Below are 22093 nucleotides of genomic sequence, written 5' to 3' on the forward strand. Positions count from 1 at the left end.
TGGGGTTGGCTTATTTCACTTAGCATGATAGTCTCCAATTCCATCCATTTACTACTGGCAAATGCCATAATTTCATTTCTCTTTATGGCTGAGTAATATTCCATTGTGTATACATCCACATTTTCTTTATCCATTCATCTGTTGAAGGGTACCTAGGTTGGTTCCATAACTTAGCTATTATGAATTGAGCTGCTATAAACATTGATGTGGCTGTGTGACTGTAATATGCTAATTTTAAGTCCTTTGGGTATAAACTCAGGAGTGGGATAGCTGGGTCAAATGGTGGTTCCATTCCAAATTTTCTGAGGAATCTCCATACTGCTCTCCAGAGTTGTTGCACCAATTTGCAGTCCCAATGTATAAGTGAACAGTGTATAAGTGAACCTCTTTCCCCACATCCTTACTAACATTTATAGTTATTCTTGATAATTGCTACTCTGACTGGAGTGAGATGGAATCTCAGTGATAGTTTTAACCTGCATTTCTCCAATTGCTAGAGATGTTGAACATTTTTTCATATATTTGTTGACCAATCATATTTCTTCTTCTGTGTAGTGCCTGTTCAGTTCCTTTGTGCATTTACTGATTGGGTTATTTGGGGGTTGGGGGGTGTTTTTGAGTTCTTTATATATCCTGGAGATTAGTGCTCTATCTCCCTAGCCCTTTTGTAAAGTTTATTTTGAGACAGGGTCTCACTAATTTGCTTAGGGCCTCCCTAAATTGCTGAGGCTGGCTTTGAACTCGTGATCCTCCTGCCCCAGCCTCCCAAGTTGCTGAGATTACAGGTGTGAGCCACCATCCCCATATTTTAAATGATGTCTTGAAATAGCTCATGAGCTGGTACCAAAATGAAAACAAAATCTATATAATTGTGTGGGTAAAATATAGGTAAATATCTTTTTTACTTTTGGGTCAGGAAAGCCACAAAATGCAGTATAAAAGAAATGAATGGACTAACTTGTTCCTGCAAGAACTAGGAACTTAAGTGAGAAGTGAAATGTCAGCTGGAACCTCAAGAGGGTACAGAGGCACATGCCAGTATACATGCACACTGATGAGGGGCTGTTTCAAGATGGTGTGAAAAATGCCAATGTGTCCATAGGAGAGAACAATCAACCAGTATGGAAACAGGCAGGACGCACAAACAGGCCTATGGTGGAAGAAGAGACACGTGGACAACGAACATAAAAAGTCGACTTCATTAGTAATTAGGAAAATGCAAATCAGAAGTACAACGAGACATTCTGTTGGCAAAATTCCGAAGTCTCAGAAGCCTATCTTGGTGAGAATGTGGGCCAGCAGTGTTTTGCAAACGGCTGGCGGGATGAGAGGAAGTCAGTATGAGCACTTGGATGTGGTGACTGGCCTGTTGAGCTGACCTCAGCGACCCCACTTGGGGGAAACCTGGAGACACTTGCACATCTACACTGGGGGCAGGTGGGGTACTTGCTGCAGCATCTGCTGTAATTGCCGTAGTCTGGAACCAACACGAGTGTCCACCAGACAAGGAAGGATGAGTCTGAGGTGGTCACACACCGCAGAGACCACTGTCAAAATGCTGGGTGGGAAAGAACACACACTGTGATATTCTGCTCGTACAGGTCACAGGCAAAAGCAGAACCGCCCATTGTCTAGCCATTCACAGGGTTTTTAAAAGGCAAAGAAATGATACTTGCAAGCCAGTCCCATGAGGAGGGAGGAAGCCCAAGTGCGAGAGCACAGAGCGCCCAGCTCCCAGGCGGGTGCTGGCTCCGGGCCCCCAGGCCGTTCCTGCTCACTTGCTTTGTAGGTGTTGACATTAGACTTTCCTCAGACTGAACATCTGAACTCAGGGGCACAACTCCCAGTTTCACCATACAGATTCACCACACAGAACCAGACTGGCCTCCAAATACACTGGTTTCACACAGGACTGTTGTATACTGAAATGGCAAAATTTGACACGGAACATTTTCTGCCAAACCTCGTGTGTTTTGGACCTATCCAAAATTGGAATTAAATCCGCAGTGTCTTCTGTGAGCCCTTAAGATGACCACGATCATCCCCATAATTTCACAGCCATGGCCAGGCTCTGAGTCCTGGGGCTTCAACCTGCCCCTCCCTCCGAGGGGCTTGGCCCCTGGTGTTGGCCTTTCCAAGAACTACAGGGTGTCATGGGCTCTGAACCCTTGGCACTAGTTTGTGTTCATCTGAACTTGGCTTAACTCAGGGAAATGGCTTTATTCTTGGGGTCTTCCTCCCTCAGAAGTGGACGAGTGTCGGTCTCAGCCATGCCTGCATGGGGGCTCCTGCCAGGACCATGTTGCCGGGTACCTGTGCCTCTGCAGCAGAGGCTATGAGGGAGCCCACTGTGAACTGGGTAAGAGACTCCTGGGTGTGACAGTTGGAGGCACGGGGGCCCTGGCACAGCCTCCTTGCCCTAGTCATTCCTCCCCTGGATGGGTCTCTGTCCAGATGGCCAGCTTCGCCACCGCTTGCTCCCTAAGTTCCTGCCAGCTCCAGTGTCCAGGACAGAGATTTTCAGATATCTCTGCCTCCTCCTATCCTGGGGACTAAGAGCTCAACTGAGAGACACTTGCCTGAGGGCAGGCGGGGATGGCCTCACCCCTGTCCGGTGCTGCCAGCTGGCAGAGGTGGGAGCCTGCCAGAGCGTGGCTGGATGAGCACTATGCCCCTTATGATTTTGACTCTAAGCCCAAACAGAGACCCTGGTCCCTAGGAGGAGGGGCAGGCAGTGGAGGTGGCGCACCTAGGAAGGGGAGCAAGGGCTCGTGGAGGAAAGGCCAAGATGCAGAGTGGTGACCCTGGGGCTGAAGGCTCCTCCAGGAGCAGCCAGAGTCCCGAGGGACATGCTGGTGCCTGGACTTTGTCTTCAGAGACAGATGAGTGCAGAGCGTAGCCCTGCAGGGACAGGGGCTCCTGCAGGGACCTCCATGCCACTTGCGAGCCAATGCTCTGCAGCTTCACTGGAGTGCACTGAGGGACAGGTGGGGGCTCCTGGGAGGGTCCCCAAACAGAGCCTGGCCTCTGGAAGATCAGGGGTGGTGGGGTCCTGTTCCCTGCTGGACACCCAGGGCGAGTGACAGCCAGGGCTCTGGCCACCTTGGGAGGGAAGTTGTGGGGAGGGCTGAGGGGGATTCCCCAGGAGCCCCTTCCACCCCGTGGGCTCCCCACACCCCTCTCTCGGCCTATGCTCCTTTCCCCCCTACCCCTTCTTCCTGCTGTCCTCTCCTCCCTCCCCCAGAGCCCCCCCTGCTGCGCGGGCCAACCCTCTGGGTGTTCTCCAGAGGTGGATGCCTGTGACTCCAGCCCCTGCCAGCACGGAGGGAGGTGTGAGAACGGCGGTGGGGCCTACCTGTGCGTCTGCCCCGAGGGCTTCTTCGGTTACCACTGTGAGACAGGTAGGGTGGCAAGCCTGCCTGTGGCCCACTCCCTGGGAGGTCCTCCTCAGTCCTTGGGCAGGTGCCCCTGCCTCTGACCTCCTTGGCCCCCAGACGGTGCTTTCCAAGAGCCCCCCCCCCCCGGCCCCCGTGTGTGGCCCTCACCTTCACCATAGTCCTGGTCACCCTGAGCACACACCCACTCTGTGGCCTCATGTCCAGCCCTGGCCCTGCTGTCCCTGGACAGGCCAAGCTCCTTGTAGCCCAGACCAGACACTCTCTGTCCCTCCCATTGGGAACGGTCCCCCAATCAGCCCACAGCAGGGACCCTCCAGGTGATGCCCTCCCTGGCCCCTGTCTGCAGTAGCCCCACTGTCCACTCCCTCCCCAGCGTTATCTGGAGTGCCTCTCCCTACCTGTGCTGAGCCTCCCCTCCTACAGGAGCTACAGTGTGGTGGCCCAACTCACGGCCAGGGGGGCCTGACCACCACCATCAGCTATGGGGAGGCAGGTGCCGTCCCTGGGCCAACCCTGCCACACCCATTCACCTGGGAGCAGCCCAGTTCCCAGGAGCAAGGGGGCCCAAGGACACTGGGCCTCATTGCTGTTTCCCACCTCAGTGAGTGACCCCTGCTTCTCTAGCCCCTGTGGGGGCCGCGGCTACTGCTTGGCCATCAATGGGTCCCACAGCTGCACCTGCAAAGTGGGTTTCACAGGCAAGGACTGTGCCAAAGGTGAGCAGTTAGGGGTTCAGAGAGAGAGACAGGGAGCTGGGGTTGGGGCGGCAATCTCCTTCACCAGGGGGCAGGCAGGGGACCTAGAGGTCCCCAGGGCAGAACGGGCCACTGCTTACCCAGGCTCCTCTCCTGAGAAGCAGGGAGAGGGGTGTGACCCTCCAGGAGGCCAGTGCGGGCAGGAGCCAAGGACTGCAGGGGGAGGGCCGAGGGTGAGGCTCCCTGCCGCCACACCTTGCTGTCCCGGCCCAGGGTCCGAGAAGGGGTGCCTGACAGGGACAAGGGTTCGTGCAGCAGCTGACCACTCCCTTCCTTTGTGTTCTGGCCCAAACCCTGAAGAGCTCCTTCCACCGACGGCCCTCAGGGTGGAGAGAGTGGAGGAGAGTGGGGTCTCCATCTCCTGGAGCCCACCCGAGGGCCCTGCCACCAGGCAGGTGCTCGATGGCTATGCGGTCACTTACGTCTCCTCCGACGGCTCCTACCGCCGCACGGACTTTGTGCACAGGAGCCGCTCCTCACACCAGCTGAGGGCTCTGGCGGCAGGCCGGGCCTACAACATCTCCGTCTTCTCCGTCAAGCGCAACGCCAACAACAAGAACGACATCAGCAGGCCCGCAGCCCTGCTCACCCGCACACGTGAGTGCCTGTCAGGCACGGCCTCCGCCCACACAGGGCGTCAGCAGGCAGGGGCCGGCTTCTCCCAGGAGCAGAGACCAAGGCAGATGCAGGAAAGAATCGGCCCCCAGACTGAGGGCAGGGGGCAGACGGGTACTGAGGGCAGTAGCCCTGCGCGGGTTTCAGAAGTGAAAGCTGAAGGCTTCGGAGGGTCTGGGTAGGGGACATGGCCAAGGGGAGGGGTTCTGTCCTGTGGGAATGAGGAGTATCTCTGCTAGGACACGCCGGGGAGCCATGTGGCCCCTTCTTCTGGAGGTGTCAGCTCAGGGCCCTGATGGCTGTGACCAGTGGACGAAGCTGTAGAAATGGGCTCTCCACTTGTGGGTGGGTGGAGGGGGACACGAGAGTCTGGGGAGCCAGACAAGGGAAGTCCTAGAGCCCGGGAGGCAGGAGCCTGAGTGGTGGCAGTGACGGAGGGAGGGAGGCTGCAGGCCACTGAGGGTGGAGAGAGGGAGCCTTCCAGAGCTGTCAAGAAAGGGTGTCAGACAGTGTCCACCAGGAGGGTGTGGCCATCAGGGGAGTGTGACAGTGGGTGTGGAGGTTCAGCTCCCTTGTCTGCTGCTGGAGACCATTCAGGGAGGAAGAGGAGTCCCTGGAACAAGCCCATGGGTGGCTGAGGAGTGGGATCTGCTACAAGGCCGAGGGCTGGCCCTCTACCAGGTGACCAGCATCAGCTTCAACAGGAGGTTTGTGTCCAGATGGGGCCGTAGCTGATGTGGGCACTGGCTGTGGAGGCCACACCTGTGTACTTGAGAGGCAGGAGCAGAGAATGGGGAAGGGGTGCTGGAGTCTTAAGGAAGGAGGGAAGGGCTAGGAGCTTGGACCAGGGGGTGAGGGTGGTTGTGGTCCAGCATGCAACCGAGCACCTGCTGGAGTTCCTGCCGCTGGCCCAGCAGGCAGTGAGAGCCAGGGACCTGTCTCGTGGACTGTGATGGGTGAGGTGGGAAGCAAAGTGGCAGGAGCTCAGAGGCTCACACCAGGAGGCACAGCTCAGCCCGGCTGGACTCTGGCAAGCAAGGGACAGCCCCAGGTCCTCAGGACACTGTGCCCACTGCAGGGGGCCCATAGGACCTATTGTGCAGAAGGTGGCAGCCAAGGCCAGAGGTGCACACACTGAGGACACAGTACACTCTGTTCAGAGGAGGGGCCTGCAGTGCCCACTTGGGTGATCCTGAGCAGGAGGCCAGCAGGGCCATCAGAGGGCTGGTGGTGGCTGAGCTCATCTTGAGCAGTTTCAGAAAGATGGAGTCTGCCCTCCAAAGGCATCTGGAAGAGATTGCGTCTCTCCCCTGCCCCCACTGCAGTGGGGTCTCCGCCAGGAGACCAGGGTCCTGTGGGAAGGGCCACTGTCCACGCCACATCCACCAGGCTGGGCACTGTGCCAGGAGCCCTCTAGTCTCTCCTGGCCTCTCAGCAGCAGCTCTCAAGCTTCTGAGGACACAGAAGGTGAGGAGCTGAGCTCCTGAGCTTCCCCTCCCTGTGGTCACTGCAGACTCTGCAGCCTACATCCCCTGGGCCCAGCACTGCCCAGATGTTAACTGCTGGACCAAAACAGCACAAAGGAAAGAGAGGGTGCCCTGGTCCACTGGGGTCAGGAAGGACCCCCACCCTCACCCCACCCTCTGCACGTCACTGTCACATCTAAAGAGGGAGGCGACTCAGCCTGCCTCTAAGGGCCTGGCTGGCTCAGGGTGCCCACAGTGGGCCCTCCGCAGTGGCCACCCTGGAGGTGAGGAACCTGGGCACCTCCCCTACCCAAAGTCCCTGCTGGGCTGCTGAGGGGACAGTTCTCACCAGTGGCCTCTCTGTGACCCCAGCACCCTCTCAGCCTTGTCTCAAGCCCTGCTTCCCCAGAAGCATGAATGTGCTGGTGTCTGCTGAACCATCTGTTGCCCCCAGGCCCCCGCCCCATTGAGGACATAGAGGTCACCAACGTGTCAGCTGATGCCATCTCAGTGCGGTGGGCTCTGCACAGGATCCATCATGCCACCGTCAGTGGAATTCGAGTGTCCATTCTCCACCCTGAGGCCACCGAGGCCCAATCCACCGAGGTGGACAAGAGCGTGGACCGACTCACGTTTGGGTAAGAGATGGCTCCTGGGGGACACAAGGTCTCCGCTGTTCTGTGTCTGTGCACCTGCTTGTCCCTTGCCTGGGAAGGGCTGGGGCCCGGGAAAGCCAAGCTGGGTTCTGGGACGGCCCCTGCCTTGCTTCCTCACAAGGACATCTAAGGAGCGCCTAACGGCAAAGTGCCCAGAGAGCTTCAGGGTCCTGGGGCAGCACCTTGGCTGCCGGAAACCAGTCATTGGGGGTGGGCAGCCAGGTTCCTTCCAGGGTCCCAGGGTCCACCTGCCAGAGGCCAAGTTCTGGACCCCTGCTCCAGCAGTGCTTGGGGAGGCAGAGAAAGTGGAGGGGCATCTGGCTGGCAGCTTCCTGTGGCTCCTGTGTCCACAGGGTGAAGGGCATTCCCAGGGAGCAGGTGGAGGCCTCTCAGCAGTGCCCAGATCAGGGGGCTCAGAGGGGCCATGCAGAAGGTGAGCACTGCAGGGCAAGCTTGGGGACCCTGGCAAGGCCAGGTGGCCTCCAGCAGCCCCACTCCTGGGTGCCCTACCCGGGTACCTTGGAATCACCTGCACTTACGTGCCAAGACCCTTCCCCAGTGTGTGCTCTTTCCCAAGCCAGCAGACAGTCCCCAGTGCTCAGACCAGCCTGCCTGCTCTCCCCGGGCCACTGGTTTCTGCGGAGCCCCTTCTCTGCCCTCCTGGTCACAGGGCTCCCTTCCTCGCTCCACACCCCCTTACTTCTCTCAGCTGCTCCAGGGCTGTCACTTCAGAGTCTTTCTCTAGTAGAGGTAGCCATCTTTTTCAGGGCGTTTCTATTTTCCTTTGAATGTGCCGTGTTTCCTGATATACTCCGATTTTGTGGTGATTGTTGTTGAAACTGAATTTGAATCAAATGACATGGCACCCCTGGAACTGAGGTCCCCTCTGTTTTTCCCCAGTGCTGGGATTGAACCCAGGGGCACTCCACACTGAGTTACATCCCCTTTCTGTTTTTTATTTGGAGACAGGGTCTGCTAAGTTGTAGGTCTGGCCTGGACTTGCAGTCTTCCTGCCTCAGCCTCCAGAGTGGCTTGGGTGGCAGGCCTGCGCCACTAGACAGGGCCCCTGCTCTTTTCTTGTGGTTGAGACTCGGGTCTCTGTGGTTTTGTTTGGCTTTGCTGTAAGCCGTCCCTGCCAGGACAGTCTCTGAGGAGTCACCTTCCCATTTCCCGCCACCAGCAGTTGCTTTCGAATCTCCTTGTCCTTGATGTCTGGCTGCCGAGAGGGAGGAAAAGAACAAGGAAGCAGGAGGGCACTGGCCTTCAAATCACCAAGTCACTTTGGCTGGAGGGAGGGGCTGCCATCACAGCGCTGCCTCTGTGTCCTACCTCTGAGCAGAAGCAGCATCGTGGTCCCTCCTATTGGGGAAAGGATCTTCTGCCTCCTGGCTCCTGTGGGCTGTGTGCGGGGTGACCCAGGAGCACAAGGCGAGGCGGGAGGGCAAGGCTGCTCTGCTGAGCGCTGAGACTGATGGAGAGCCACCACTGGCTCTAACCCCACCTCCTCAGGAGCTGCAGGCCCTCGTCAAAGTCCAGAGTGACAGGAAAGCCAGGCAGCCTCCCAGGGCTTCCTGCCCCACATCTGCCCAGATCCCTCTCCTGTTCGCTGTTTAAATTCTGCTGTGATTTCTCTTGATTCACATCCCAGCTTCTTCCAAAGAAGAACCCCATGTGGCTTATGGAAGGAACACAAGCAGGGCCCAGGTGGGCACTTGCTGACTCTGTCCCAGGACTGCCCCCAGCCAGGTTCACCAGGGGGACTGAGCACAGAGTGGCACTGGGAGCTGGGACCCACTCAGAGAAGGGACACAGGGAACATCAGCTCTCTGACCACAGTGTGGCTGCTGTCAGCACAGGACCCTGCTCAGTCCCTCACTAGACCAGACAGTGGAGGAGCTTCCCACCAGAGGAGCACCTAGGACTGCCAGCCACAGTAGGCCCCACCCTTGGTTATCAGAGCTGGCCACAGGCCTTCACATGTCCCTGTCCTCCTCCCCCCGGCAGGGCCCTGCTGCCAGGAAGGAGATACACCGTGTGGGTGGCCACCCTCAGTGGGTCTGGGGGAGCAGAGCATCCTACAGAGAGCCTGGCCTCAGGGCCACTGCACGTGTGGACACGTAAGTAGGCCAGTGTGGCCTCTGCCCCACAGGCACCCTTGGAGAGGACTGCTTCCGGCCAGCCTCCTCAGCCCTCTCCAGAGTGTGCACGGCACTGAGAGCTCAGACCTGGACTCCCTGAGGCCTCTCCACTTAGACCATCAGGAGGGTCCCTGCACCAGGCTGGTCTGGGTCCTCTACTGGGGACATGTCCAATGTTGCCCCCAGCACCTGGCAGCCCCTCCAGGCAGTTTCCCACTGAACACTGACCAGAGAGTACAAGGATGCACACACAGTCCAGGGCTCTTGGACCATGTGACCAGCCCACTCTAAGCTCCCTGGTGTCACTGGCCCCCAAGTCCACCCCCAAGTGTGGAGAGCACAACAGCCACTACATGGGGAGGGCAGGTGGGCAGGGTGGTGAGTCTGTGAAGGCCTGGCCCAGCAGGGACGACTCTGCCTCCCGGGGCCCTGAGCTGCTGGTCCACTGTCCATGGCCCACCTAGTGGGGCCCTGGCACTGGGACCCCAGAGGGTGGCAGGTGCGCTGCCTGTGCCTGGTGGCAGCGGTGGGCTCTGATGCCATCTCAGAGCTGCACCTTTGTCCCTAGGCACAGGCCTGGCTTCAGGTGAGGCTTCCGTGACCCTCTCAGACCCCACATGGCGTCCTTGTCAGAGCCCCCCCACCCTGCCCACCACCTCCTTCTGCTATCCCTGCCTTGTCCAGGTCCCCTGCCTCCAGCAAACCTCACCGCTTCCCGAGTCACAGCCACCTCTGCCCATGTACTCTGGGACACCCCCACTCCAGGCACACCGCTGGAGGCGTATGTCATCAACGTGACCACAGGCCAGAGCACCAAGAGCCGCTACGTCCCCAACGGGAAGCTGGTGTCCTACACCGTTCGGGATCTGCTGCCAGGGCGGCGGTACCAGCTCTCGGTGACGGCCGTGCAGAGCAGCGAGCAGGGCCAGCTGCACAGCGAGCCCGCACACCTCTACATCATCACGTGTGAGTGTGCGGCCAGGGCCAGAGGGTGTGTGGTCAGCCCCGTGGACAAAGTCCTTGTCCAGGAGATGTGGGTGGTCATCAGTCCCCCGGCCCCTCACTGGTCTGGACCACCTAGAAACAGGTCCAGTCTGACACAGAGGAGTCTGCATGATTGGAGGCTTGTCCTACCTCAGGACTTAAGGACAGTGACAACAAGCGTAGGAACCCCATCTCGCACAGCTCCTGGGGCAGGTCCCAGGTGGGCTGAGCAGGAAGGAGAGGGAGTCAGCTGCACCACAGGGGCCACCCAGGCCTAGCCCACAGTCATTTCTGGACACAGCGTGGGAGAGAGCAGCAGGAAGCGCCCTGAGGAGGCGGCAGAGCTGCTGGGGTATGGAGGCTCAGGCACCAGGCCAAGGACCAGGTTTGTTCCCGGTGCGGAGGGTCCTGCCAGGGGCCATGGGCCCCACTTGTCTTGTGCTGTTGTGGGAAGATGGGTTTCTGGGGAGTGCAGGTGCAAGGTGAGACATCAGGGGAACAGGGAGAGAGGGTTGCAGACCCCAGCTTTTCTTAGATCCTCCCTCCGCCTCCCGGGCCCAGGAGATGCTTTGCAAACACAGCACAGGCTGTGAGGTTTCACACCCAGCCCTGCCACCCTGTCTGGCTCTGGGCACAGCTGCCAGGTAGAAAGGGCAGGCCAGCTGTGCACTAGGACCACGTCACAGCCCTGTGGAGGACAGAGGCCCTGGCGGCCTGGAGGTACCTGGGCCTGACCTGAGGTGGGAACCTGGCCTGAGGAGGTGGGTCAGGAGGCAGCTCGGGTCCAGGTCCGGAGCCCAGCATGTCACAGTGTCAACATGCGGTCCTCCTCAGAGGCTGTGGGGCAAGGGGCTTCTCAGGCCCACACATACCTCCTGCCCCTTCCCCAAGCTTGGCAGTGTGAGCTGCCCCGTCTGCAGCAGGGTCAGATGCAGGGGGCAGCGTGGCCACTCCCCTTCCTCCCACCTGCTCTGCAGCCCCCAGAGATGGCACTGACAGACGCTGGCACCAGGGAGGACATCACCCACGGGTGCTCAGAAACAGACTGCCCCCAGTGCACCTGCCAGAGCTGCGTCTACTCAACACCCACAGCTTCCCCGGAACACCAACCCCGCCCCCGAGGTACCTGTCCCAGTCACCACCCCAGGGTGCCCAAGGGACACTGCAGACCTCGTGACCCTCCCACCCTCTGCAGCTTCTCGGAGCTTGTGGATGGAAGAAGAAGAGTAAGTGCCAGGTTCGGGGTCCTGCCCAGCACCTCAGCCACAGAGAGACCACGTGAGTGCTACGCTTCCCAGCACCAGCTCAGGGGCAGCTTGAGTGGCCACCCGGCCACTCTCACCCACTCCTTGTCCCACAGTGACAGTGGCAAGGCCTGGTCCTAAAGACCCCCAGTACCCAACCCTGTCTCCAGCCAGGGCCTCAGCCCCAGCCATGAGCAAGGCTCTGGGCCCTGGGGTCAGCACACACTGAACACAATGGAGGGTTGGGCTGGTGGGGTCTCCACGTGGTCAGCCTGTGGGCTGGAGGTGCAGGTTGCTGACGTGCCAGAGAAGACGTCAGCCATAGGTCTAGGACACTGGGAGCTCTGCTCGTCAAGTGTGGCCTGCAAGTTCTGCTAAGGAGGCTGGGTGCTCTCGTTCTTTGCTACTCAAATGTGGTCCCTGGACCAGCAGCCTTGCCCGGGAGCTTCCAGAAGGATGGACCCTGCCCAGAACTTCTGGCCACACTATCCTGAAACAAGGGAAACACATCCCTGTCCCAGGAGTATACAGCTACCTGGGCCTCTGGGCTCCTGCTCAGGCCTGATGAGCCTCCGCCTCGCCCAGCACCACAGGACATGGGCACCCCTACAGACCGTCCCTTGGAAGGTTGGCCCGGCAGCAAAGAGGCGTCTGAGCCTACACGCCCTGTGCTCTTGCCTTCTAGCCCACAGGTGAAGGGGCGTCTAGGAACCTGCCTGAGGCAGGCTTCCCGTAGGACTAACTCAGAGCTCCCTGAGATGCTGCAGGACCTGCTGGGTAGAAGAATCCCCATGGGACTCTCCAGCAGACAGCCTCATCACTGGTTCAGTGGGAATCTCCAAGGAGAGGGAGAGGAGGGCAGGGCACGGGGGCCCAAAAGCAGAGGGGCAGCAGAGGGGCCACTGCATGTGGTGAGCCAGGTGAGGGAGAGGCCGGGGCCAAGGGCCTGTGGGGGCAGGAAGGTCGGGCTAACCACAGGACCCAGGTGGTGGGCAGGGGAGGTCTGGGGTATAGAGGCAGAGCTTATGGGACTCTAGCCATGGGGACAAATGTGGAATGCTCAGGGGCACAGCGAGAACACTGTACGGAGGGGACATCCCACTGTGGGCCCAGAGCACAGCCGGCAGAGCAGGCAGACACAGAAGCAGGGGTGGGGAAGGGGCAGGCAGAGTCCGGCCCTAGCAAGGACAGTGCCATGGTGCCAGTCGTGAGGGGGTGAGGCCCCTGGTGGAGCAGTCACTGGCCTCCCCAGAGCAGCCTGATGGGGCCTGGGAAGTCGGAATTGGGCCCTGCTGAGGGGCAGAAGGAGAGTGGGGCCTGAGCCCACTGGGAGGCAGCTCTGGGGCCTGGCCTGCCGCTGTGCCTTGTGAAAGCCACGGCCAAACACCACGCAGGGCAGGGACAGGACAGATGCCAGAGCTGGGGGAGCCAGGGGTGGATGGGAAGCGGCTCAGAAAGCAGCCCTCTGGGAACCTGCGAGCGAAGCAGGGTGCCATGTGGTCGCCTGGCTTCTCCTAGAACCCACAACCCCAGTGCCACTCGGGAACACAGAAGAGGCCCCCCAGCAGACCCACGTGGTCCTCCAGCTCCCCAAAGACAGCGACAAGGATGCTGAAAGTAAGTTGACAGTGGTGGAGGGGACCTAGAGCTGACTGCTGCTGGGCCCCCAGTGAGGGGTCCACAGGGCCTGCCTAAGGGACAGCCACGCACCCCAGCCTGGACAGGGCAGGGCAGACGACACCACCTGGGGTGGTGACTCATCCTGCCACAGACAGACCAGGGCCTGTGCTAGAAGGGCTGGCCCTGCCTCCAGCAGCTGGCCTTCCCTCCCCAGGCACCACTGCCTTGCTCCTCCCAGGGGAAGCCCCAGTCAGCACAGTGAGAAGGGCCGAGGGAGTCACACCGAGCCTCGCCGGTGGGGAGCCTCGCCGGTGGGGTGCCTCGCCAGCCTGGGCAACATGCGGGCCACACAGGGCCTGGCCTGCCGCTGTGCCTTGTGAAAGCCACGGCCAAACACCACGCAGGGCAGGGACAGGACAGATGCCAGTTCCTTACACTGACTACCACTCTGCTCCCCCACTTCTGCCCTCCAGGACAGTCCTAGAACCTAGTGGTCCTTTCTCCCCTAGTCACACTATGGACTCAGGTTGGGCTCACCCATCAACCCAACCCCAGAGAAGCAGGTCCTTGATAAAGATGTGGCCTCTGTGGGTGGTCTCACAGCAAGGCCCTGCCCCTGGACACACCTGTTCAGGGCAGCTGCAGCACAGAGGGTGCCTTCCAAGCCTACATCTAGCCCAGCACTGTCCCCTCACCACAGAGGTCTGACAGACTCCTGGGCTGTGAGCACCAGGAGGGCGGGCTTGTGTGTCAGTGGCCAGCAGTGAGGGACACTGTTTTTGATGGAGTAAAGCAAACTTTCCATCACATGGTTTGTGTATGTCAGCCCTTTAAGTACCAGATGTTCCATTCAGTAAAACCCAGAAATGAGAAGAGCACAAGCTGGCTCATCTGGCTGCCCCCACAGGGCTGCCCCCAGGCCACTGCCATATGCAATGCTTGTCCTGCTGAGGTGCAGGATGATTCTAAATGGGGAGATGAAAACAGGAGCCCAGGTGTGCAGGACTGGTCACCATCCCTGGTCTTCCCTGCACTCTCCTGTGGCCCCTTTATCATTCCCTGTGTGTCCTGATGGGGTTTCTTTGCAAAGACAAGAGCCTTCTCTGGGCTTTGGATAGGGCTGGCTAGACCCTAATGGGCGGTGCAGTGTCCTCACATGCTGCGGAGCATGGCGGCATGGAGCGGGCTCCCGGGTCTCCCCACCCACTCCCTGCACCCAAGCCTGCGGCTTGTGAGTGACTGGCATTGCCAGAGGCGCTGTGGATGCTCCTGACCAGGTTTCCCAGGAGTCCCACGTCAGGGTTCCTTCTCCACGTGCCAAAGAGTAGACACGCTGGATCTTGGTGTGTGAGCACACCAAGCTGTCTTCTAGCAGTGACGGCTGCCCGTGGGCACTCAAGCAGGGACTGCCAGTCCCCAGCACTGGTCTTGCTAGATCAAGAAGTCTTATACAGAATACAGATGTGTGTCTAGGTATTACACAGTTTCATATTACTATAAATAGTAGTTTTCAAATTGCATTTCCCAATTATTTATTCTTGGAGTATAGATATTTATTTGGCCTTTACATTGTGACCTCCCACTCAACCATCCTGCCAAACGCTCTGATTCTTATCATAGATTCTTGGGGTTTTCTATATATACAATCATATCACTTAAAGCTTAATTGTCTGCCTTTTAAACTCACCTGATTGTCCTACTGTCAAGCACAAATCAGGCTGAGCGTAGTGGCACACACCTGTAACTGCTGCAGCTCAGGAGGCTAAGGCAGAAGAATCACAAGTTCAAAGCCAGCCTCAGCAACTTAGTAAGACCCTGTCCCAAATTTTAAAAGAAACCAAAAAAACAAAACAAAACAAATGGCTGGGGATATAGCTCAGTGGTAAAGTGCCTCTGGGTTAAATCTCCAGAACTGCCCCCCCCTCAAAAAAAAAATAAAAACAGTATAAATAGCTCTTTTTATGGACAACTGTCCTTCCAGAGTCCTTTCTTGACTGTCTTTCCCATGCTGCCAATCAAGGGTTCATGCACACGAGTCCATGCTGGCCTGGCTCCTCTGATCCACTGGCACTCTCTGAGCCAGTCCACCCTATTTAATATTGGAACCTTACATCTGACTTGCTAGACTCGGCCAGTCTTCCCACCTTGACCTTGGAGAAAGTCTCACTATCCCTGACCCTTTACATGTCAGCTGATCAAGTTCTACAAAGCACTTGTGGGGACTTCGGAGACCCTGTGTACCTGAGATTACTCTCATGAGCCCCCACATGTGCAGTGCAGTGTGGTGGAAGTGGAGTCCCACGTCAGGGTTCCTTCTCCACTGCCACCCCGGGCCCAGTCCTGTTATCTCTGGTATCCATCATGCTCCTGTTTCTTTGCAAAGCAATTTGCTCCTTCTCTCTCAAAGCTGTTAGACTGATTTCCCAAGAAAAGGAGGACCCCAGAGAGCCCCCACCCACAAAGCACAGTTAATAGTCCTAATGAGCTTGCCCTCGCCAAGCAACCATCCTGGCCCGGTGCACCTTCCAGCCTGAGAAGGGACCTCATTGAGAGGAGTTGGGTTCCCAAGACCAGAGTCAGTCACCCTGAGGGTCTGCAGGTGCAGGAGTCAAAGAGTGCTAAGACCGGTCAAATGATCCCCTCCACCCCATTCGCCACAGCTCCACTCGGGGGCTTCTGGTCTGTTCTGACTTCATCACCATGGACACTATCCCAATGGTCTGAATAGATGCCACCAGAAGGACAGGCAGGCACTGCCCCTAGGTGACACCAGGCCAGGGACACTGTCCCTAGGTGAAACTGGGCAAGGGCAGGGCCTGAACTGCACTGCTTGGTCATTCGTCCTGCATGGGAGCAGCTCAGTGCCAAGCCCCCAGGGTACATCCACACCCTGTTCCCTACCCAGTTCAAAGCAGCCTTCTCCCTGTTTGTGTATGAGGGTGTGACAGTAAATTCGGGATCTACTGGAGATGGCCATAGGGAACAGGCTGCAGGGTCAGCTCTGTACCCTCCTGCCTTCTTGTGGCCACACAAGCTGCAGAGTTGGGGCCTCATCAGTCCACAAAGGAATAAGTTCAAGCATGAATAAGGAATAGTTCACACCTGTCCCATTCCAGAGGGTTAGAAATGATGACTGTATGAATTGGACATTAGGTGTCCTCCCAAAAGCTCATTCTAGACAATGCAGGAATGTTTAGAGGTGAGACGATTAGATCAAGAGCACTATAAACTCATCAGTGGGTCAATCTTTTGATGGGTTAATAATTTGAATGGACTACTGGATGTTGACTACAGGCAGAATGGGCGTGGCTGGAAGAAGGTCACTGGGGGTGTGATCTCAGGAACCAGATCATGTCCCTGACTCCTCTCCCTCTGTGTTCCCTGGCTCTGCCATAAGCTCAGCAGCTCTTCTCCAACATGCCCTTCTGTCAAATGGGGGCCCACGTGGTCTGTGGACATCTCATTAAAGCTGCCTCATCTCAGGCCAGAGCACAGAGCTGACCCACCATGGACCGACCTTCTGAAACCATGAGCCAAAATAAACCTTACCTCCTCTAAGTTGTTTTTATCAGGTATTTTGGTCTCAGCAATGAAAACCTGACTAACACAATGACACAAGCTTGTCGATTCTTAATACCCTACACACTGCCATATTCTGTAGGGCTGCTGTAAAATCTCTCTAGACAACTGTGTATAGTGTCTAAAATTCAAATGGAATTGCAAGGGAAGGAGGGAGGGAGGGAGGGAGAGAAGGAAGGAGGGAGGGAGGAAAGGAACGAAGGAAGATAGAGCTGAAAGATTTAGAAAGTAGAAGGACTCAGTGTCAAAGCTTACTATGAAGCCGCAGAACCAAGTCACTGTGGTCCTGCTTAATGGTGAGCACTTAGGTCTGTGCTCAGATAACTGGATGTCCACACGTGGAGGTGAAGCAGACCCTCGCCTCACACCGATGACCTAAGGCCCTAAGTCACACAGGATGGATCCATGTGTTAGAGTTAAAATCGAAACTCTTGGTAGAGTGGGTGGGGGTGATGGTGCTGGGGACTGATTAGAGCAAATTATATTCCATACTTTAATAATTATGTCAAAATGAACCCTAATGTTATGTATAATTAAAAAGAACCAATAAAAAGAAAAAAATCAAAAACTCTTAGAAGAAAACAGGAATAAATCTTCACCTTAGTTCTGGCAGAGGATTCTTAGATAAAACACCAAACATATAACAACAAAAGGAAAATAGGACTTCATCAAAAATCCAAGACTTTTGTGCCTCAAAGATCACCACCAAGAAAGTGGAAGACACCCACAGAATGGGTAAACAAGGGACAGGTATCTAAAATACATCAAGAACCCAGTTTAAAAATGAGCAAAGAAAATGAAGGAACACTTCTCCAAGGAATGCACATAAATCACCAGTAAGCACAGGAAAAGACACCTCATGTCCCTCATCAGAGGACAGCTGGCCCCAGAACAGCAAGCATTGGCAAGGGTGTGGACATGGCACCGGCTTGCCACTGCCAGGAGGCCAGTGCTGTGGCTCCTCAGAGGAGTAAACCAGAGGGACCACATGGCCAGCAAGCCCACTGACACCTGCCCCCAGGAGAAATGGACACTGCACGCACACGAGGCCTCACACGTGGATGGACGAAGCAGCAGCAGCAGCACCACCACCACAGGCAGAAACACCCATGCCTGACGGTTGCTGGAGGGAGACCCCCCACGGCACCACTCCAATCAGAGGACAGCTGAGGTGACAGGCACACAGCACTGCTACACACCACCACCTGGGTGTGTCTGGAGACACGCTGAGTGGACGGCCAGCTACAAAAGACCACATGCAGCCAAGTCCAGAAGAAGAGACTGTGAAGACACAAAGCCGCTCAGGGGCTGCTTAGGACAGGGTGCAGGCTCAAGGTGGACAGGGGGAGCTAAAAGCCACACCTTCTTTCTGGAGGGGACTGACTATGGTGACAAGGAACTGCACATGTCAAATGGGGGCCCACGTGGTCTGTGGACATCTCATTAAAGGTGCTGTAAAGCCACAGGCTGCAGTGTGTTTGGTGTGCTGTCGTACGGGAAATAAGAGGGGAATATGAATACATGTTTTTATTATGTTTAGGAAGAAAACTAACAAAGAGGGTGAGCTATTCATGGAAGGAAAGAGCAGGGAAAGGGATGGAGAGAGTCTAATCTTCTCTGAATATATCGACCTTGTTGCATAGTTTTGACTTTTGAACCAAGAAAAATATTTTTAAACAACAAAAAAGAAAAGGCAGGGGGCTGGGGCTGGGGCTGAGTGGTAGAGCACTTCCCTAGCAGGTGTGAGGCCCTGGAAATACCAGAATAAACCCACGACTTGTTTATTTTTTAAAACTCAATTTCCTTGTCCTATTCGCTGGAAAGCCTGAGACAGAGGCAGCTCAGGAGTGGTGATCTCTCAGAGCACCTGACTGTGGGTCCAAACCCATCTCCTTGGAGGAAGGGGCTCTGGAGAAATGGCTGATTCCAAGACTGCAGCAGGATGTGGACAAAAGTGACCAGGCACAAACCGTCAGGCAACAAGTGCACATCCAAAGTCAACAGGCACCTTGCCAGGGGCCAAAGAGCCAGCCCGAAAGGGTTCCCACCGCCCAAGACAGGATGGCTTGAGCACCAAGAAACGTGACAGCACCAGCCAGAAGCAACAGCGGCATCCAGAGCTGAGTACACCAACACTCAGGAGGAAAGACTCGCCAGTCACCATGGACACAGCCTCAGTCTTCCACGCTAGAGAGTTCCTGGTGACTGGTCATGCAGAGCACTGCAGTCTACGTACAGACAAGCAGCAGAGGGAAGACAGGGTTGAGCACTGGCCCTTCCTGCAGGTGTGCACCTTCATCTCAGTCCTCAGGGCGGTGAGGAAAAGCACATCCTTGCAGGCCCCTGGCAAGCTGGTAAAGGCAGGAGCAACAGCCAGTGCAGACAGGGTTATCTGGCTTAGGAGGACCTGGGTCTCCAGGGAAGGCTGCCAGTGCCCAACTGTGATCTGTCACGCACCACTCAAGTGGGACTTGGCACCTGGCTGGCCTCCTACATGTTCAAGGATGACAAGCACCCTGCGGAACAGTCCTGCAAAGGGCATGGAACCTGAGTCCCCTTGCGCCCTTCTCTGATGAAGAGAGTTTGTGGGGTGAAGAACAAGTTGGTCCAGGTCAGATCCAGGAGGGCACTTGAGGGAAATGGACTTTCTTCTTTTAACAGAGGTAGAAGACCAGGGGTGCAGATGGAGACCCGAGACATATCAGGCACAGGCAGCATGCAGGCCCTCACAAACCCTCGTCTGTTAGCCCAGCTGTAAGTGGCACTTTAAGGTGGACACAACCTCAGTCTTCCACGCTAGAGAGTTCCTGGTGACTGGTCATGCAGAGCACTGCAGTCTACGCACAAACAGAAAGGGGACATGAGAACGGCCCTGCGGTTATTCAGGGTAGCAGACGCGTGTGAAGTGGAGGGGCCAAAGCTGAGCGCCTGGGGTCAGTTTGGAAAGTTCATGATGAAGGTGTTTTTAAGCCCACAATTCATTTTAAGTATGTCAAGAAGGACAAAAGGCAGGCCCAGAAGACAGCAGGGGGAGGGAAGAAGGCAAAGTGGATCCAATGGGGATGGAGGAGCGGGGCAGTGACCTGCAGGGGCAGCAAGGTCTTCCCACGGCCACGAACCATGGGATTGGAACTTGGAGAAGCCTTTGAGGAACATGCTGCAAGTGTCGGGCAGGTGGGGCTCCATTAGATGGTGCGATGGAGACTGAGACTCCTTCAGGACCAGACATGGGGGAAGGCCAATTCTTACTCTTTTGTGCTTTAAGTTAAAATAAAATAACAGGTGTCTTTAAAAATAATGACAAAAATGGGGCCAGAATGTATTCAGGGATGGAGGCCAGGCCAGGCCAGGCCAGCTCCTCCCAGGCAGCACTGCTGACCACCTTGGCCTCCACTACAGCAAGATGCGACGTGCTAGGAGGTGGGCAGCCACCACTCACAGGGGCACAGGTGCCAGTTCTGCACACAGGGCTGTCTGGGGCTGGGGATGTGGTGGAGAAGTCTCTGCCAACTGGGGGCAGACACTCAGAGACAAAAGGGTCTTGAGTTCCAGGCAGAAGCAGCCGTGTGTAGGGGTGAAAGCAGAACAACCTGGGGGTGGCCGCAAGCCAGGTGGCTCACCAGGAGGCCATGGGCTCTCTCCTCCCTGCTCCCTGAGTCATGAGGTCAGGGCCAGCACACCGAGGCCCATGTTCCCTTCTCTGCTGTCTGTGTCACGAGCCCACAGCAGCAGGGCACAGAAGGCCACAGCAGGAGGGAAAAGCCTGTCACGGCTTCCCTCGAGCACCCAGTCAGGTGCCAGCAGGCTCCCTAGGACTGGGGGCTGACCTCTCCTGGTCTCTGTTTCCAGGCGCCCCTGAGAGCTGCTCAGAAGGTGCCTGTCAGAATGGAGGCACCTGTGTGCCAGGTGCGGATGCCCACCACTGTGACTGCGGGCCAGGCTTTAAAGGCAGGCGCTGTGAGCTCGGTAAGTCAGGGCTGGCCACCAGCTGGGAACTGGCCTCCAGGCACCCCTTACAGCAGTTGTCACCAGGCCCTGGCAGGCTGGGCACAGGTGGCTTTGTCCCAGGCCTTCCAAATTGAAGGGCCAGAACAGAGGCCTAGAGCATCTAGGAACAGAGGCTGACAGGCAAGGAAACCGAGGAATGATCTGTGAGTCCCAGGGTGAAAGGTGGCCCTTGGCTGCAGGGGCTGAGAAAAGTCAAGAACGGCAGCCATAAGCAGCGGCCGTGCCACAGTGGGGTGAGGCTGCAGGAGACAAGAGAGTCCATGGGAGGGACATAGGCTCCTTTGGACTGAGTGTCCAGGTTGGGGGCAGAACCCCCTACACCACTATACTAGCCTACAGGCTACGAGGTCACCCCAGTCAGGGCAGTCTCTGCAGATGTTGGGCAGCCCTGGGAGGAGGTCACTATCCCAGAGGGAAGCTGGCACAGATCCCCAGGCCCAACAGGGTCTGAGAAAAGCTGCCTGGGTCTCCCTCGGGCAGGGGTCTCTCGCGAGGGCAGGAAGAGAGTTCCTGTGGCATGGAGCCTCCTCCTAAGCCTCTGCCCTTCTCCTTTGTGCCGGCAGCCTGTAAAAAGGTGCCCCGCCCCTGCACTCGACTGTTCTCGGAGACAAAGTCCTTTCCAGTCTGGGAGGGAGCCGTCTGCCACCACGTGTAAGTTGGCTTCCGATGATGCTGACAGGGTCTTCGCTTTCCAGAGTGCTGTCTTACTAACCCCGAGGGACGGAGGCTGCAGAAGACACTGGCTTGGATGGCTCATGCCCACCACATAGCAAACCAGGGGCTTGAGGCAGAGGAATGGGCCTAGGCCCCTGCGGCTCAGGAACAGTGGCTGAGAAGAGCTGGTCCCTGTCTCTCAAGCCCTTGGCTCTCCTCTACACCCCCTAGGCCCCAGTGGACAGAGGGTCCTATGCCCAAGGATTCCAGGACCTGACCTCCCTCTCTTCATCACAGTCCCTGGAAAACAAATGGCACATGGTAACTTTTAGTCCAGCACTGCCACTGACTCATGATGTGGTCTTAGACAAGTCACCCATGTCTCCGTTTCCTCATTTGTAAAGCAGGCCCAGAATCCTGTGACTCTAGGTGGTACTCAGTCATTTAGGCACACCCTGACAGCACTGTTGTGTGCCAGGGTGCTGCAGGCACAGCCCGCCAGGGACACGGGCATTGGTGCCATGCAGTCACAGAAGGTGGTGAGTGCTAGGAAGGAAGGGAGGGAGGAAGTGAGGCTAGGGGAGCCAGGTGAAGGCCATGCGACATCAGACAGGTGACTAAGGTGGGCCTCAGGGTGAGGTGACACTGCGCAGACGTGGAGGCAGTGGGAAGGAAGAAGGTTCCTGAAGGAGCATCCCTTTCTGGCCCTGCATCACGTATGCAGAGGAGTGACACGAGCACACCCCATAAGGATGGTGGTGTCTGTTGTCCATGAAGTGAGGAGTGACTGACGGTCACTCAGCAGAGGAGGGACATGTGACAGCACTGCATAGACTGCTCTGGATGCTCCACAGAGGAGGAGAGGTGGCAGCCAGGGCAGAGAGCTTTGTTGGAGCTGGACGTTAAACCAGGCTGAGGACAGAACAGAGGCAGTACCAAGCTGCAGGGCACAGAGGCTGTGTGACGCCACTGACCT

At 57.0% G+C, this 22093-nt stretch overlaps 1 protein-coding gene and 1 long non-coding RNA gene across 14 annotated transcripts in view; one reads left to right on the top strand and one right to left on the bottom strand.

The window, feature by feature from the left end:
• SNED1 (sushi, nidogen and EGF like domains 1) overlaps positions 1-22093 on the top strand; it is a 63469-nt gene that overhangs the window by 37230 nt on the left and 4146 nt on the right. For 5 of the 13 annotated variants that reach the window (XM_081261000.1, XM_081261001.1, XM_081260999.1 and 2 more), the window contains 12 exons: positions 2246-2359; positions 3288-3401; positions 4001-4114; positions 4454-4750; positions 6689-6872; positions 8895-9007; positions 9713-9994; positions 10990-11134; positions 11208-11290; positions 12775-12873; positions 20305-20421; positions 21027-21114. In XM_081261000.1, the coding sequence (XP_081117126.1) occupies positions 2246-2359; positions 3288-3401; positions 4001-4114; positions 4454-4750; positions 6689-6872; positions 8895-9007; positions 9713-9994; positions 10990-11134; positions 11208-11290; positions 12775-12873; positions 20305-20421; positions 21027-21114 (1750 nt within the window). Of the gene's footprint in view, positions 1-2245; positions 2360-3287; positions 3402-4000; positions 4115-4453; positions 4751-6688; positions 6873-8894; positions 9008-9712; positions 9995-10989; positions 11135-11207; positions 11291-12774; positions 12874-16273; positions 16514-20304; positions 20422-21026; positions 21115-21158; positions 21434-22093 lie in introns of those variants that run through there. The other 8 variants (XM_081261005.1, XM_081261006.1, XM_081260996.1 and 5 more) reach the window with 6 other exon arrangements.
• Positions 1182-16261, bottom strand: LOC308630659. Its single transcript, XR_014017991.1, has 2 exons — positions 14564-16261; positions 1182-1558 (listed from the first exon to the last, which is right to left on the bottom strand). It is a non-coding gene; the product is annotated as an uncharacterized lncRNA (long non-coding RNA).

Source organism: Spermophilus citellus, assembly GCF_964194105.1.
Source record: "Spermophilus citellus genome assembly, chromosome: 11".
NCBI lineage: Eukaryota > Metazoa > Chordata > Mammalia > Rodentia > Sciuridae > Spermophilus > Spermophilus citellus.